We start from the raw sequence: 12,813 nt of genomic DNA, 5'->3' as shown, positions 1-12,813 counted from the left end.
AACAGAAATCACTGAGAACACCAATTTTGGGAACAAGCAATAGCACTGGACTTACTTGACTTTTGCTGCTTCTGGAAGATGCTGCAACTCAGACTGAATATCTAGGATATCTGGATAGTTCTTTTCAAAGATCATAATTAAGTAGTGCAACAGTGTAATGTTCCTAAAAAAAAAAAAAAAAATAGGAGGGAGAAATGAAAAGGAATATGGTGATAAGAAGGAAAAGGATGGTGGGGGGATTGTGACAAATCAGTGAAAAATACTTGGGTAGCAATTGTGCTTGCATGAACAAAACAAACTATATCAGCAGTTAGCAGGTCTGTTATTGAAAGAAAACTATCACAGACTGAAATGAATTAGTCCTTTATGAACCATCCTTCCTAAAACCTCAAGCAATATATTGTGCCTTGATTCATTCTGGAAGCACCAGCATCCTTCCATCCACCTGTGTAGATGGTGTAACAGAAAAGAAAATTGTGTAACACTGTATACTATTTGTCCCCAGATGCTTCAGAGAATAAGCAACTAACAGTACTAAAGTGACATTAACTCATAAGGGAGAAGTAAATTGTTCTCAGAGGCAATGTGGAAAAAACCTAAGAGTTAACTAAGAAGAGGAAAAGGTTCTTGAAGACTGAGGAAGTTGCAAAGAAATCTCCTACAGTAATGAAACTGCTATTCTTATCAATAGTGGTCAGGCTCACTATTACCAAAGCAATGGCAGCTCAGGTAGGAGTAGATAGAAATGAGAGGTATGAGAGATGCAGGAGAAAGTTTAAGAAAATTTGTAAAGCAAATGATGAATTTTGCATCAGTGAATTATGCATGTAGAGAGAACTGCCAGCTGTAAAAGCTACTTGTGGTGGGTGTTACGTGGTTAACGGACAGGCAAGACAGCAGATGGCCACTGCTTCACACAGACTAGAGCCTGGGAGCTGGGAACCAGTGAGAAAACAGAATCTGCACAGGACATTTAACATATGGAAAATCAAGCCAAGGTACATTAAGGCAAAAAAATGTTCAACACTAGCTACAGAAGTGTTAGCCTTGGAATACAGAAAGGACATGGTGGTAGTCAAAACAGAACTCTGTTAGTTCAAACTCTATTAGGTAGGGATGAATTTCCTACAGCTTCTTACTGCCATTATTCATTCTGTCACAGCCTGAAGTCATTTCACCACAACTATGGTCTCAGCAGGCCTCACAAGTCAAGAAAGGTGTGAGTTAGTAAGAACCACTATAGGAGATCTCCAAGGAAAAACTTAGTGTTGCTGGAGCCCAAAAGTAGTATACTCTCCCCAGTCACAGATGGATTAATTCCCAGAACCAGTATGGGGATGTGGGGCAAAACATGGGGTAGAATTATGGAGACCTGCAGCCCATGTCCATAAATAGCAAGTTCCACATTCCCAAACCCAGCTATTTTCCTTAGCTGCTCTAGATACAACCCAGATCAGTCTCTCTGAGTTATACCTTGTGGTTCCATTACTGATGTAGGTAGAGAGAGCCAGTCCGGCATGAGAAACATATGCCATGTTTCACAGGAGACATACAACTGTGGACAGAGTTTTTTGTGTTTTCTTTTTTGCAAAACCATGGTCATAAAACTTCGGTATAAAGGGCAAATAGAAATCCCCCTCTCCCCAAAACATATTTCAGTTATTTGTGAAATACTACATTTTGTCATCTTTGCATAGTGTTGCAGAAATACAATCCAACAACACATGTGCGTTATCCAAAGAAACAGCAGAATTTGAGTGCTGCATTAATAGCTGGTCTTAATTGCTGCAGGATTTTTTAGAGTGCAAAGCACTACTTAAATGCTAAATAAGACATTATTTTAAATGGTCTACAGAGCTAAAACCAAACAAAAACCAGTTTCATTACTATGATAAAAGATGCAGCAGCACAGTAAGTAACTCATTTATGGCCTTCTAGCCTACCTGTCTATACTGGATTTGGTGTCTGCAATTTTGTTCAGGCTGGAGACTTTGAAGCCATAAGCACTTCCCCTTTGGCCCTTGTTCATATAATTCCCAAAGGCCAGAACTACCTCCAGGAGTTGCCTCAAACGCTTGCTTCGGATTAGTTCTTTGGATGCCAGAAGAATGGCTTGAAAAGAGAAAAAAATGAACAGGTTATTGCACAGTGGCTGTTTTTAACATGCCTGGGCCCATAATTTGAAGTACCCTAAAATGCCCATCTGACTATTGCTCAGAATGCTGCAACACAGTCTCTGTGTGTACTGTCCTTCCTGTACCTCATATGCCCAGAACAAGGACAAATGGAAGGAAGATGCACTACATCTAGCTTGTAGGATGCTCCTCTAAACCCAGGAGCGAGTCTGTTCTGGACCTCAAAATAAAAACATAGCCAGCGAGAACAGGGGGAAGGCTTGAGCTCATCTGAAAATGCAGAGTAGAATACATTCACTTCTCTGCAATAATCAGGGATGTGGCACAGATGCCATACACTCCCCCCTAGCCCCCCCCCCCCCCCCTAAGTTGCACATTCTCAGACTACCACTGTCCTGAGGCATCTATTCTAACTGCCCCATGGAGAGGGAAGGTGCAAGGATTTGAGGGCGAGAAGGGAAGGCTGACCTGCACAGAAAGGCCATGAAAGCTTTTGGCAGCTCAGCACAGCCTTGTAGCACACTGTCACATCTGTCAGGTCATATTTACAGTGTAACAATCATGAAACTGACTTTATTAAGTCAATGAGTACAAGAAGAGCATCTGACAGATTTCCTGGCACATGACATGCCTTGGACTCACTGGCTCTAAGCCATAGCATCTCCTTTGAAGACAAGCCTCTGTTGACCTTCCCTGCCCCTCTACCCAACTCTGAGCAAAAGCTTTAGCCATACCTTCCACTTTTGGTTTTGCTTCTGCCAGCCTTTCTGGAAACTTCTTCTTAAAGAATAATGCTTGCAGCCGTTGCTGATAGTGGTCAATCCTGCATGAAGGGTAGAGGAAAGCCAACACTGAACTGGAACTGTATTCTGAAGCCCAGGGCCAGTATGCCGTTTATGTAATCTAATGGTTGGATGTTGAGTGCCACAAGGCCTATGCATGGAACTACGGACGTAGTTCAAACATCTAACACTACATAATCAACCTTGTTATGAAAATGGAGGACCTCAAGGCATGTTTTGATCACAGCTGAAAAGGAGCTGGAAGAATTCCCATTACTCTCAAAATATGAGTCACAGCAGATGCCAGCTGCATCTTAATTAGCAGAACAAGATGTTAATCCTGATTGGGGGTGTAGCAAAATTGGAACAAGAAAGAAGGTCACAGGATGAAGAGATGGGATAGCTGAAAGGAAAAAGGGATCTATATGAAATCCCTGGCTACACTACATCTGATAGTTGGATCTGAATTCCTTTTTGTGTGAATAAGTTTAGGCAGAGGAGGCAGATTTCCGTCTGTCATCAGGGGACTGGTCCTTAAATGACAGCACAGAGAGTGCTTATCGTCAATAAAAAGTTTGTGTAATGAATGGAAACATTTGTAACATTTGTGGGCTTCTGGCAAATGCAGGGTATAATGCTGGCCCACAATCTCTTGCACATTCCCCCTCAGTGCCAGATGATCCATTTTCTATAACAATTACAGCTGCTTCCAAGAAGTCCTCAGTGCACTTTCCCATAATGTATCAAACAGACCTGCTCATTTCAAAGAGGAAACGATCCGCCCGGGCCATGCGCTCAATTTCATGTTTATGCTCCTCCAACAAGTCGGTATCGCTCTTTTCAGGAACAAACTTCAGCAGCTAGAGTGACAGACACAAACCAAACACTGAGATGAGAGATCCAGGGAAAAGGAGAGAAGGACAGAGAGGCACAAACAAACCCTGATGGAGAGAGAGAGGGCCCTCAGATTTCTCTGCTACCATGGGGAAGCATTACATTGACTCAGCCATGTGACTGTAACTTCAAAAACGTGCAGCTGTGGCTACAAAACTGACCTTTTTTAAACCTTTGATTGCTGTTCTGTCTTTATCCCTCACTGACCCTACTAGATTAATTTTTAATTCTATGGGGAATTTCCCATTTCTAAATCCTAAAGGCCAAGTGCTACTACAACTTACCCAACAGGAAGTACAGAGAGAACTTTGATTCCCACACCATTACTTGGAGTTTAGATTGGTGCAAACAAGAGAAGGATGTGTCTCACTCACTGTGAAGTACCCATCATGCCTGTCCTACAGTACACACAAAGCCTCATCTATCTCTCTTTTGGATCTGCCCTATTCTGCTGAAACAATAAACAATAACCAAGCGACTGGATATGTGTCTGACACTGGCTGCTATTCATATGCTGACCTTAAAAGCTCATACTTTGACAGATTTTTGACATATCTGGTATTAATTGTGCTTTAGAATGGTTATAAATATTGCCATGCACACAGCCTCAGTGCACACCCACAAAAACTGCTCACAAGGCATATCAAGCACTTTGCTTTTTACCACTTCTCAACATTTTATCCCACTCCCCAAAAATGTGATATTCAAAGGCATGGAGCATCAGAAGTTTGCAGTGACTTCTAGAGCAGCTGTAAGCATTCAGATAACATGACAAGTAGGCTATAAATTTCCAAAATGGAAAAGCTTTTTGTACACGATTAAATACTGTGACTGCACACAAAGAAGGAATCCCATTTGTCAGGCAGTTCAGAATTACAACATTTTGTGCACTCCTAAGGAACTTTATTATATGCGTCTTTGGTCAAAGCATTATCTTTCACCCTCTAATAAATTGGGGAAATCAGTGGCAGTTTAATTGATTTTCCCCCCTCACATGCTACACTGTGAACCAACTGCAGGGGACAGAAGGCACCGATTCCCTTTCTAACTAATCTAGTTAGAATGTGAGATCCTTTCTAGTCCCAGCTCTAACCATTGACCTACTTGGTCTAGTTCATGGCATTTCCCAATAGAAAAGCTGCAGGCAGAGAAGGGAGATCAAGAAAACGAAAAGAAAAATGAAAAGAAGAAAAACAACAAAAAAATACTCAGCAGTATAAAGAAGAGATGGGGAAAATTATAGGAAGGTCACAGGTTACAAAAGATGTGAAAGGAAACCTCATACCAGCTGTAATCATGCATATTTTGCATCATGAAGAGAAAACTGTTATGAAATCAACCTGATACAAAATAGAGTTACACAAGGGAGGTATATCTGACAACACTGGGAAAAATACTTTTGTCATGCTCCCATGTCCAGCTCCACTGACATGATAGGGCCAAGTTCAGATCTGCAGACATACCAGCAGAGCCAGTACATATATCCACTTACTTTAGGTGAAAAAAGGCAGTGAAGGACTTAAGAATAATATATATCTGACTTGAATCTTTCTCACCTGCTCAAGCATATCTTTTGCTAAGTCTTCTTGTTCATCCATCTTCAAGATTGCTTGTCTGATTTCTTCATTAGACAGCTTCAGCCTTTCAACAGTATCAACATTGTACCATTAGTGCAAAGCTTAAGTAACTGACAATTCAGAAAGTAGGAAGCCTGAAAAGCTGCACTAAAAAGGCACAAAAGAACCATAGGAAGCTCTACTATGAAGCTGCTGTTCTAGAGTATTCAGTAAGATGAACAAATCAGTTCCAAAGGCAGAGATTTTATAGATCATATATCTTTATGCTCTTCAGCTAATCAAATACACATCAGAAATTAGATGGTGATTAAGAACAATCAGGTCCTCATAGATCGAAAGTGCTTCCAACTTCCCCATATCAGATACCTCCCTCATCAAGTTCTTTTGCTATAGTAAAACCCCTTAAATCCATGTGATCTGTAAGTGACTGTGAGCCCATGTAACAGCCTGGCTTGTGAATATTAAAGCATCTCCCAGAGTAACAAATAATGGGACTTATCTTTCCCTTCTAGATCTAGGAACAGTGTTTCTTGTAAGAAGACTGGTTGTGCTAGGTAAGTTCACTCTGTCAGCAATCACAGCAGAAGAAAGAATTGACAGCATCTACATATCCATGTTTCATATCCAGTATGAAACAAGCTTGAAAACAAGAGCTTATTAATATTATCTGAGGTATTAAAATTACACTCTCCTTCCCACCTACTCCTGTTCATCTATGTGGAATGAGTAAAAGCCATCAGTTACAACAAAACACAGAATCAACAAAAAAACCTCTGAGGGTCTCCACTTGAAACTCAGGGCAGAGCAGGAAGAGTCAGAATTCATGATTATTGAGAGGTTCCTTGATAGATTACATGAAATGAACTTGGTGGTTCTCAGTGTAGATGTCAATGAAGAAATGCACAAGTGACAAATTCTATCCCACCACCCCCAACCCATGCCACCCTCATCAATCATTTCAGGAGAATTGGGGAGGACCAAATGAATCATAAAGGAAAGGCTATCCACAAGAAAATTACAATTTTGTGACTGAAACAGAAAAGTGTGAAAAGAAGTATTTGAGGAGTGAAGTCTGCAGTCTCTATACAATTATACAATCAATATAATTATTGAATAATACAATCAATATAATTAATGAACAGCAGAAAGAAAAAATGCAAAAATAAATGAGAGACAGGCTGATGCATGAGGCAGAGTGTTTTTGTCTTCAGTGCTAAGAAATTCCATGTTTAAATTTCACATTGCTATTGCCATTTGGATAGAGTCATATTTTTGGAACTAGGTAAAAGCAAAAGAGCAAGCTTTATTTTTACAGACAGGAAATATTACTAAATCTAAGAAAATTAAAGTATTTTAATATTACCCAATATAACCAACAGCTGGAAACTAAAATATGAATTAGCAGACATTTGAAAGTTTGTAAGTATTACACCTCTGAACTAATTGCTCTCACTCTGTTCCTAGCTGGTCATCCTGTCTGCTTTCGACAAACAGGGCAAATGACACCAGCTAAGTAAGAGAAAGCTACTGAATTCCCAGAAAAGCTACATAATCGGCCATGCTTGGATGAGATAGAAGGATTAGAAGTTTTACAATGAAAAGGCTGGAAACTTTTTACTTTACGTCATCAGTTTGACTCCGGATCAAAACAACAAGACTCAGTACATGGGGTTCTGCATAAAGCTCTACAGTCTCAATCAGAAAACTGGAGTTTCTTTTGGCTTTAATAATCATGAATTGTAAAGTCCATGGCTTTGTGACCCTGAACTGATGAAACCCTGTGACTGCATGAGGGCTGAGAAGCATATTGGTGGGTGTGGGTCTCGCTCCTAGCAGACACATATACACATGCCCAGACAATTTGGTGCCTGCAGATTTTCAAGTGCTACATTTTGTTGGTTATTTTTGCTTTAGAGAGCACCTTTAGATTTTCCAGGATCTGGAGTCCACAGATTAGCTCTATCTTGTAACACAGGCACACAGCCTGTCAGAGGGGACGTAATACACCAACCCATGAAACACCAGGGCGGGGAGGGTGGTGCTACTTACACTGAGGATAAAAAGAATGAGGGCAAATGTCATGGTTTTTTCTATGCAAATAACTTGAGCAATTGCTACACTGACCACCCCATTAGACAGCGCAAGTACCTCTGTGTGTGTTTGGGGATGCAGTAAACAGGACCAAATATACAGGTTTGAGGTATGTCAACACAACAGAAGGTGTAGTGCATATTATTGCTGATCTTGTTGTTCTGCCCAGGAGCCCAAGGACTTCAGACTCCAAGGTCCTCTGTTTGCTCTCATTCATTAGCACTAAATACGCTTGAAAACATCTTCTGTTCAAAAATAGTTGAGAGCCCCAAGGACAGACAGTTATTCAAACACTTTGATTTCTTGGATGATTCTGTGCCCTGCCATCAGCAGAGAAACATCTGGCTTGAATGGTTTAGGCCACACTAGAGAGAAGCAGAAAGCTTGCCAGCCCCCTACCAAGAAGCAGTTTAACTTCATCACTTACAGGCCTGTAACACAGTCACAGTGCCTGCAGGTGTGCATCCTAGGTTATTATCAATCCAATTACAAGTACAGAAGGATCTACAGCAAAACAATCTTACTCTTCCAAAGTAGGCTTGTTCCTCTTATGGGGCAGGACCTATTTCAAGAGCTGTAAGAATCAACAGCACAAAACAGGGATCCTTCCCACTTTAAAAACCAGCTGAATAACTGGCCAAAGAATTGTTAATCAAGTGATTCTTCTTGTATTTTCAAAACTCATACCCAGCCATGCAGTAGATCTTAAAGATGGCCAGCAGTAATGCGAAACAGATGTGTTCCTTTAAGCAGAAACAGGTGAACTGATTAAAGAGGAACCTAAAGCAGATGTGTAAAATCTTTCAATTTAGGACTGAATAGAGGCAATCCTCAGAGCCTAAAACTCATATGGGACAGACAGCAAATTAAAGTGGAATTATGGCCCAAAAATTTACACTACAGAAATTACATTTCAGTTTCTATTGGAAAGTCTGCAATGACTTTCTTACAAGCTTTGCAGATCCAGGCACTCTTCCTTCAGCTGCTGGAGACAACTCAATTCGGAACAGCATACGATTCAAGCTGTATTCCCTCTGCCTTACACTTCACCAGATCATAGATCCTGGCATCAGAACTCAGGAAGTAAATGTGACCAGAAGAAAACAGTGCCCCATTCCTCAGCTGCAGCACAATCATTCATAGAACAGATATTGACCGTTTTTGTTCAACAGCAGCCTGATGCTGGTCAGATGAGGAAGGAAAAGGATCTTTACTGAGAATACTCCCTCCTTCCCTCACCCGTACATCTGGTGGCAGCATATGGAAGTCCAACTGCTTGAGTCATCTTCAAGCAGTGTTAAAGCTCAACAAGTACCAAATAACTTCTGATATGGTACTTAGCTTGCCTCCCTCTATCCCCTCTGGCTTCATAAATAAACTCTATTGACTCTGCAGAGTAATTAATCACTCATCTCCCCAGGACACCTCCACTGATTTAACACCAGCATCACTTGCAGACGTCAAGTGGTTTATTGTTTTGTCCTCTTGGAGAAAGCCAGCATCTGACTCTGAGCATGCCTGGGAGACACATTGCAGTTTTACATCAACTTCCCTTACAGACATCCAGTGCTTGCTCATTTTTCCTCCTTAAATATACCCATTGATTTAACTTACAGTGACCTCCACCCTTCATTCCTCCCTCCCATGGATCAAAGCAGAATACTTGTTGCTCATTAACCATCTCCCCCTCAGAGGAAAAAGTAGGTTACTTCATGGGCATGTTCCTTGGATCTTGCTTAGTTTTTGAGAAAGAAGCATGCTTGTCTATTAGTGAAGAACCCAGAGTTTCGCTGGAGCTACGTTAAGATCCCATACTACAGGGATCACACTCCCACTCTTCCTTTTACCTTGGAGAAGGGGACTGATTATCATGTATCAAGGCCATTTTCTGCTTCAAACCGAACTACAGTGCTTCCAAAAGATGCTACAGTAGTAGCTGTGACAGTGAGAGGCACTGACTGATACTTAGCTGCATCCTAAAGCCAGTTTGTACAGCTCATGCAAATCTTAGTTTTTACTGACTGCACAATTCCCCATCTTCACAACTCATTTCACACAGGCTACTAGTCAATTCACTCCCAAACTTTGTGACTGGGACATAAGCCTTCTCTTAGCTCCTGAGCTCTCCTAAGGCTCTTACAACTGCCAAGCTGCAGGCTGTTAAATGTCTGTGTTTTGGGAATACTCATTGTCACTACCCCATAAAGGCAGGAAAAGGAGATTTTTCCCTGCTCTCACAAGAAGCATTCAGGTGTTGGGCTGGTCTAACTGCATGTTCACTCAGAAAGATGCAGCCACTCTTTTCACATCCTCTTATCTCAGTTGCCATCTCATCTTGTCAGTGAAGAAGACAGTGCCTTAACCTTTTGGGGACAACAGTTGGAACATTTTACAAGGTACATCTTACACCATTATATCTACATGTTGGGAAAAAAATCCACCAGTGCCTTTTCAGCACTTCACTGTGAAAGTATTCTGCCAAGTGCATAAAGAAACAGGCTTTTCTTTACCTCCTACAGCAAAAGCTTATGAGGGACCAAGCTACTTTACAACCAAATACTCTCAATTTCCTACCAAGAAGGATCTGGGCTGGCCATCTTTCTGAGCCAAGCAGGGCATAGCAAGGTCAAACTTGGGAATCCCCAAATTACAGTGACATATTGATGAGGCAGTTGTTCATCTTTTATCACAACCCTACCTACTGGTTCCTAGTTGTGATCAAAGATGGGATGGCACCAACTGACATACTCAGTTTAACCTTGGGGTTTATCATACTCAGAATTTCAGGTAAAGCCTTTTATTATGGACCTTAAATTAAAACCAGAAAATCTCTCTAGGAACCCAGGAGGCACTGTTTATTACCTAGTGTTTTTCAAGACACCACACTGAGGACCTGAACTGCTGAGTCAAATGAGCTCTTTCTGTATTAAGATATGAGTTGTACCCCAAAATATCATACTGCTTGGAATCTACCTTGAAATATGGGTGAAGACTGTATTGTCACATGGCAGAAAGGCACACCAGGACTGGGGGCACAGCAGAGGCAGTACACAGAGACTGACATTGGCTGAATAGCTTGTCCTCTTAATGTCTGATCTGAAAGGGTTTAGAAGCACTGAGGAGGCACAGCTATGTGAGAGGAATACTCGGTCTCTTTAGTATTCTGGTTAGAAATGCTGCACAAGTCCCTTTTCCTCTCCCTGATTGATAGATGTTTGAATCGACAATCAGAAAAGCCACAAACATTTGGTAAAGCTGCCTGCTAGTATCTATCTACTGTCATATTCACATTTAAAACTATTTTTGTGTAGTTAGATTCTGCCTACTACTGTTTTTATGACATTTTGCTAGCACTCCTACTGTTTCCAGCCTATTGAGAGGGTTACTGCTGACTAGTTGGGCCACAGAAATAACAAACACATCTCAGAAGAACACTGACATAATGATTTTGCCAGAATTCATGAAAAATAACTTGCACAAAAAAGTTCCGTAAGTATACATTTAGCCTTCGTCTGAGTAACATGTCTCATAGAACTGGACCTCTCCAGAGCATTCCACAGAGCAAGACAGTAAGTGATATGGCTTAAGCATGTTTTGCAAGGACCATTTCATGTTATGCCAGAACATTTAAAGATATGGTACAACAAAAACATTAGAGCAGCAAAAATACTAGCCACTACTCCATTAAGTAACGGAGGCAGGGAGAAGCCATACTGGTGAGAGAGGTCAGAGAAATGTCCAGCTGCTAGGTGAAAGCAGGGAAACACAGGGATCTGGGATGACTCTTCCAGACCACACAAGTCTGACAGTAAATCTTCAGCCTGGTGGAAACTGAAGACATCAGGAAATTCATGACGGACAGCAGATTTCCAGTGTGACAGAAATAACTGTATGTTGGAAACACCATTAAGAAAGCCAGATTTGAATCTGGTGGGCACTTGGACTCACCACAGACAGATGGTTCCATGTCCTGGTTGAATTATGGACTACTGGAAATACTGTGAGATAAACTGATCTTGTGCCTATTCAAACCTTTACAGTTGGCCTATGGGACAGAGCTTCATTTTGGATCCATCAGACTGCATTAAACAAGGACAATTACATCCTTCCACTGCAGGAAAACTGAAGGTTGCTGCTATCAAGTAGTTGAAATAGAGGGGTTTTTAAAATTAAAATAGAGATGAGAATGGGGACGAAGGATTACGAATCTGTTAACTGTCAGCAAAAATCAACTAGCAATTCAATTTTAATCTCTTTTCAGTCTACCATACTCCTGTCTCTCTGCAAAAGAAAGCAAAAGACATCTATTTCTCACTTTAGCTAGGTTTTGGCTTGTTGGACCATATGAAATATGAGTGCTTCCTGACCCCTTCTAACACAATGTTAGTAAAACAATAACATTTGAGTAGTGGAGGGAAAGAAAACCCAACCCATGCAGCTATTTTACTTTAAAGGACACGACAGTTTAGTGTAAACAAAGGGGAAATAAACTATAGGAATATATGCACAGTAAGAGTCAATTAGAAACAGCTGTTGGCAGATACTGTGGCAACCTGAAAACTGGGGCTGCAGCTCACGTTTGCACAAACTCTCTTTGTTTGTCACCAGTTTTAAATCCCCTCTCATTGCACGTGTGTGCACACCCACATGCACACATGTGCAAGGTGTGCTGCAGAAACAGCAAGGGCATGGCAGCAGTCAGGGATGATTTGGCTAGGAGTGTCTCTCCTTCAGGGTTTAACCTAAAGGAGGAAGAAGTGGCTGAATGAAAAAACTGCAAAGGGGTCATAAAACCCTTTCAATTATTGCCTGCAGCCAATCCTCCCAATTACTGTCTTTAATAATAGAACCATATAAACACAAAGAGCAGAAAAAGGCATGAATGTAGAGGTATTATTTTATTCCCAAAGATTTTTTATTTTCTAGTTGCATTTAGAAAGGAAGTTTGGGGAGGAGGAGCAATCCTGGCCCAATTTGTAAGATATTTCTGATATCCTGGGTGTAAACTATCTGTTACAAACATTAAATGATCTAAGCTAGTGACAGCCCTGGTGACTGGTGTTTTCCATAGTGCAGCACAGCAAAGTTAACAGGGCACAATGCAAACTGGCAAGCTCCTTAGGGACAGCGAGCTCAGTCTCCAAATCTCTATCATTTATGTTAGGCCTGCTAGCAATAAGACCAGGATACTTCCTAGTAGAGAAGTTGACAGTCACAAAACACAGCTTTCCATCTCTGGTTTGAGTCTAGACTAGCAGCTTGAGGTGGACTGGCTTCTTGGCACACCTGGTATGAACACACACCATGTACCCTGAAGTGCAAGGTACATGTTTC

The 12,813-nt window shown here is 41.2% G+C and overlaps 2 protein-coding genes across 11 annotated transcripts in view; one reads left to right on the top strand and one right to left on the bottom strand.

The window, feature by feature from the left end:
• MOCS1 (molybdenum cofactor synthesis 1) overlaps positions 1–3,108 on the top strand; it is a 78,592-nt gene extending 75,484 nt beyond the window's left edge. The window contains exon 12 of the transcript XR_007510123.1: positions 3,093–3,108. The gene's annotated coding sequence lies outside the window, so the exon portion shown is untranslated. The remainder of the gene's footprint in view (positions 1–3,092) is intronic.
• The window catches only part of DAAM2 (dishevelled associated activator of morphogenesis 2), a 238,949-nt gene that overhangs the window by 52,370 nt on the left and 173,766 nt on the right, over positions 1–12,813 (bottom strand). For all 10 annotated transcript variants that reach the window (XR_007510122.1, XM_049833706.1, XM_049833703.1 and 7 more), the window contains 5 exons: positions 5,368–5,452; positions 3,671–3,777; positions 2,870–2,958; positions 1,944–2,112; positions 56–163 (listed from right to left, as the gene is read on the bottom strand). Coding sequence is in view for 9 of the 10 variants with exons in the window: in XM_049833706.1 (XP_049689663.1) it covers positions 56–163; positions 1,944–2,112; positions 2,870–2,958; positions 3,671–3,777; positions 5,368–5,452 (558 nt within the window). In the remaining variant the exon portion in view is untranslated. The remainder of the gene's footprint in view (positions 1–55; positions 164–1,943; positions 2,113–2,869; positions 2,959–3,670; positions 3,778–5,367; positions 5,453–12,813) is intronic.

The sequence above is a fragment of the Accipiter gentilis genome, chromosome 30 (genome assembly GCF_929443795.1).
Source record: "Accipiter gentilis chromosome 30, bAccGen1.1, whole genome shotgun sequence".
NCBI lineage: Eukaryota > Metazoa > Chordata > Aves > Accipitriformes > Accipitridae > Astur > Astur gentilis.
The sequence above is the reverse complement of the archived record's forward strand: the minus strand, read 5'-3'. Positions and strand labels throughout refer to the sequence as shown.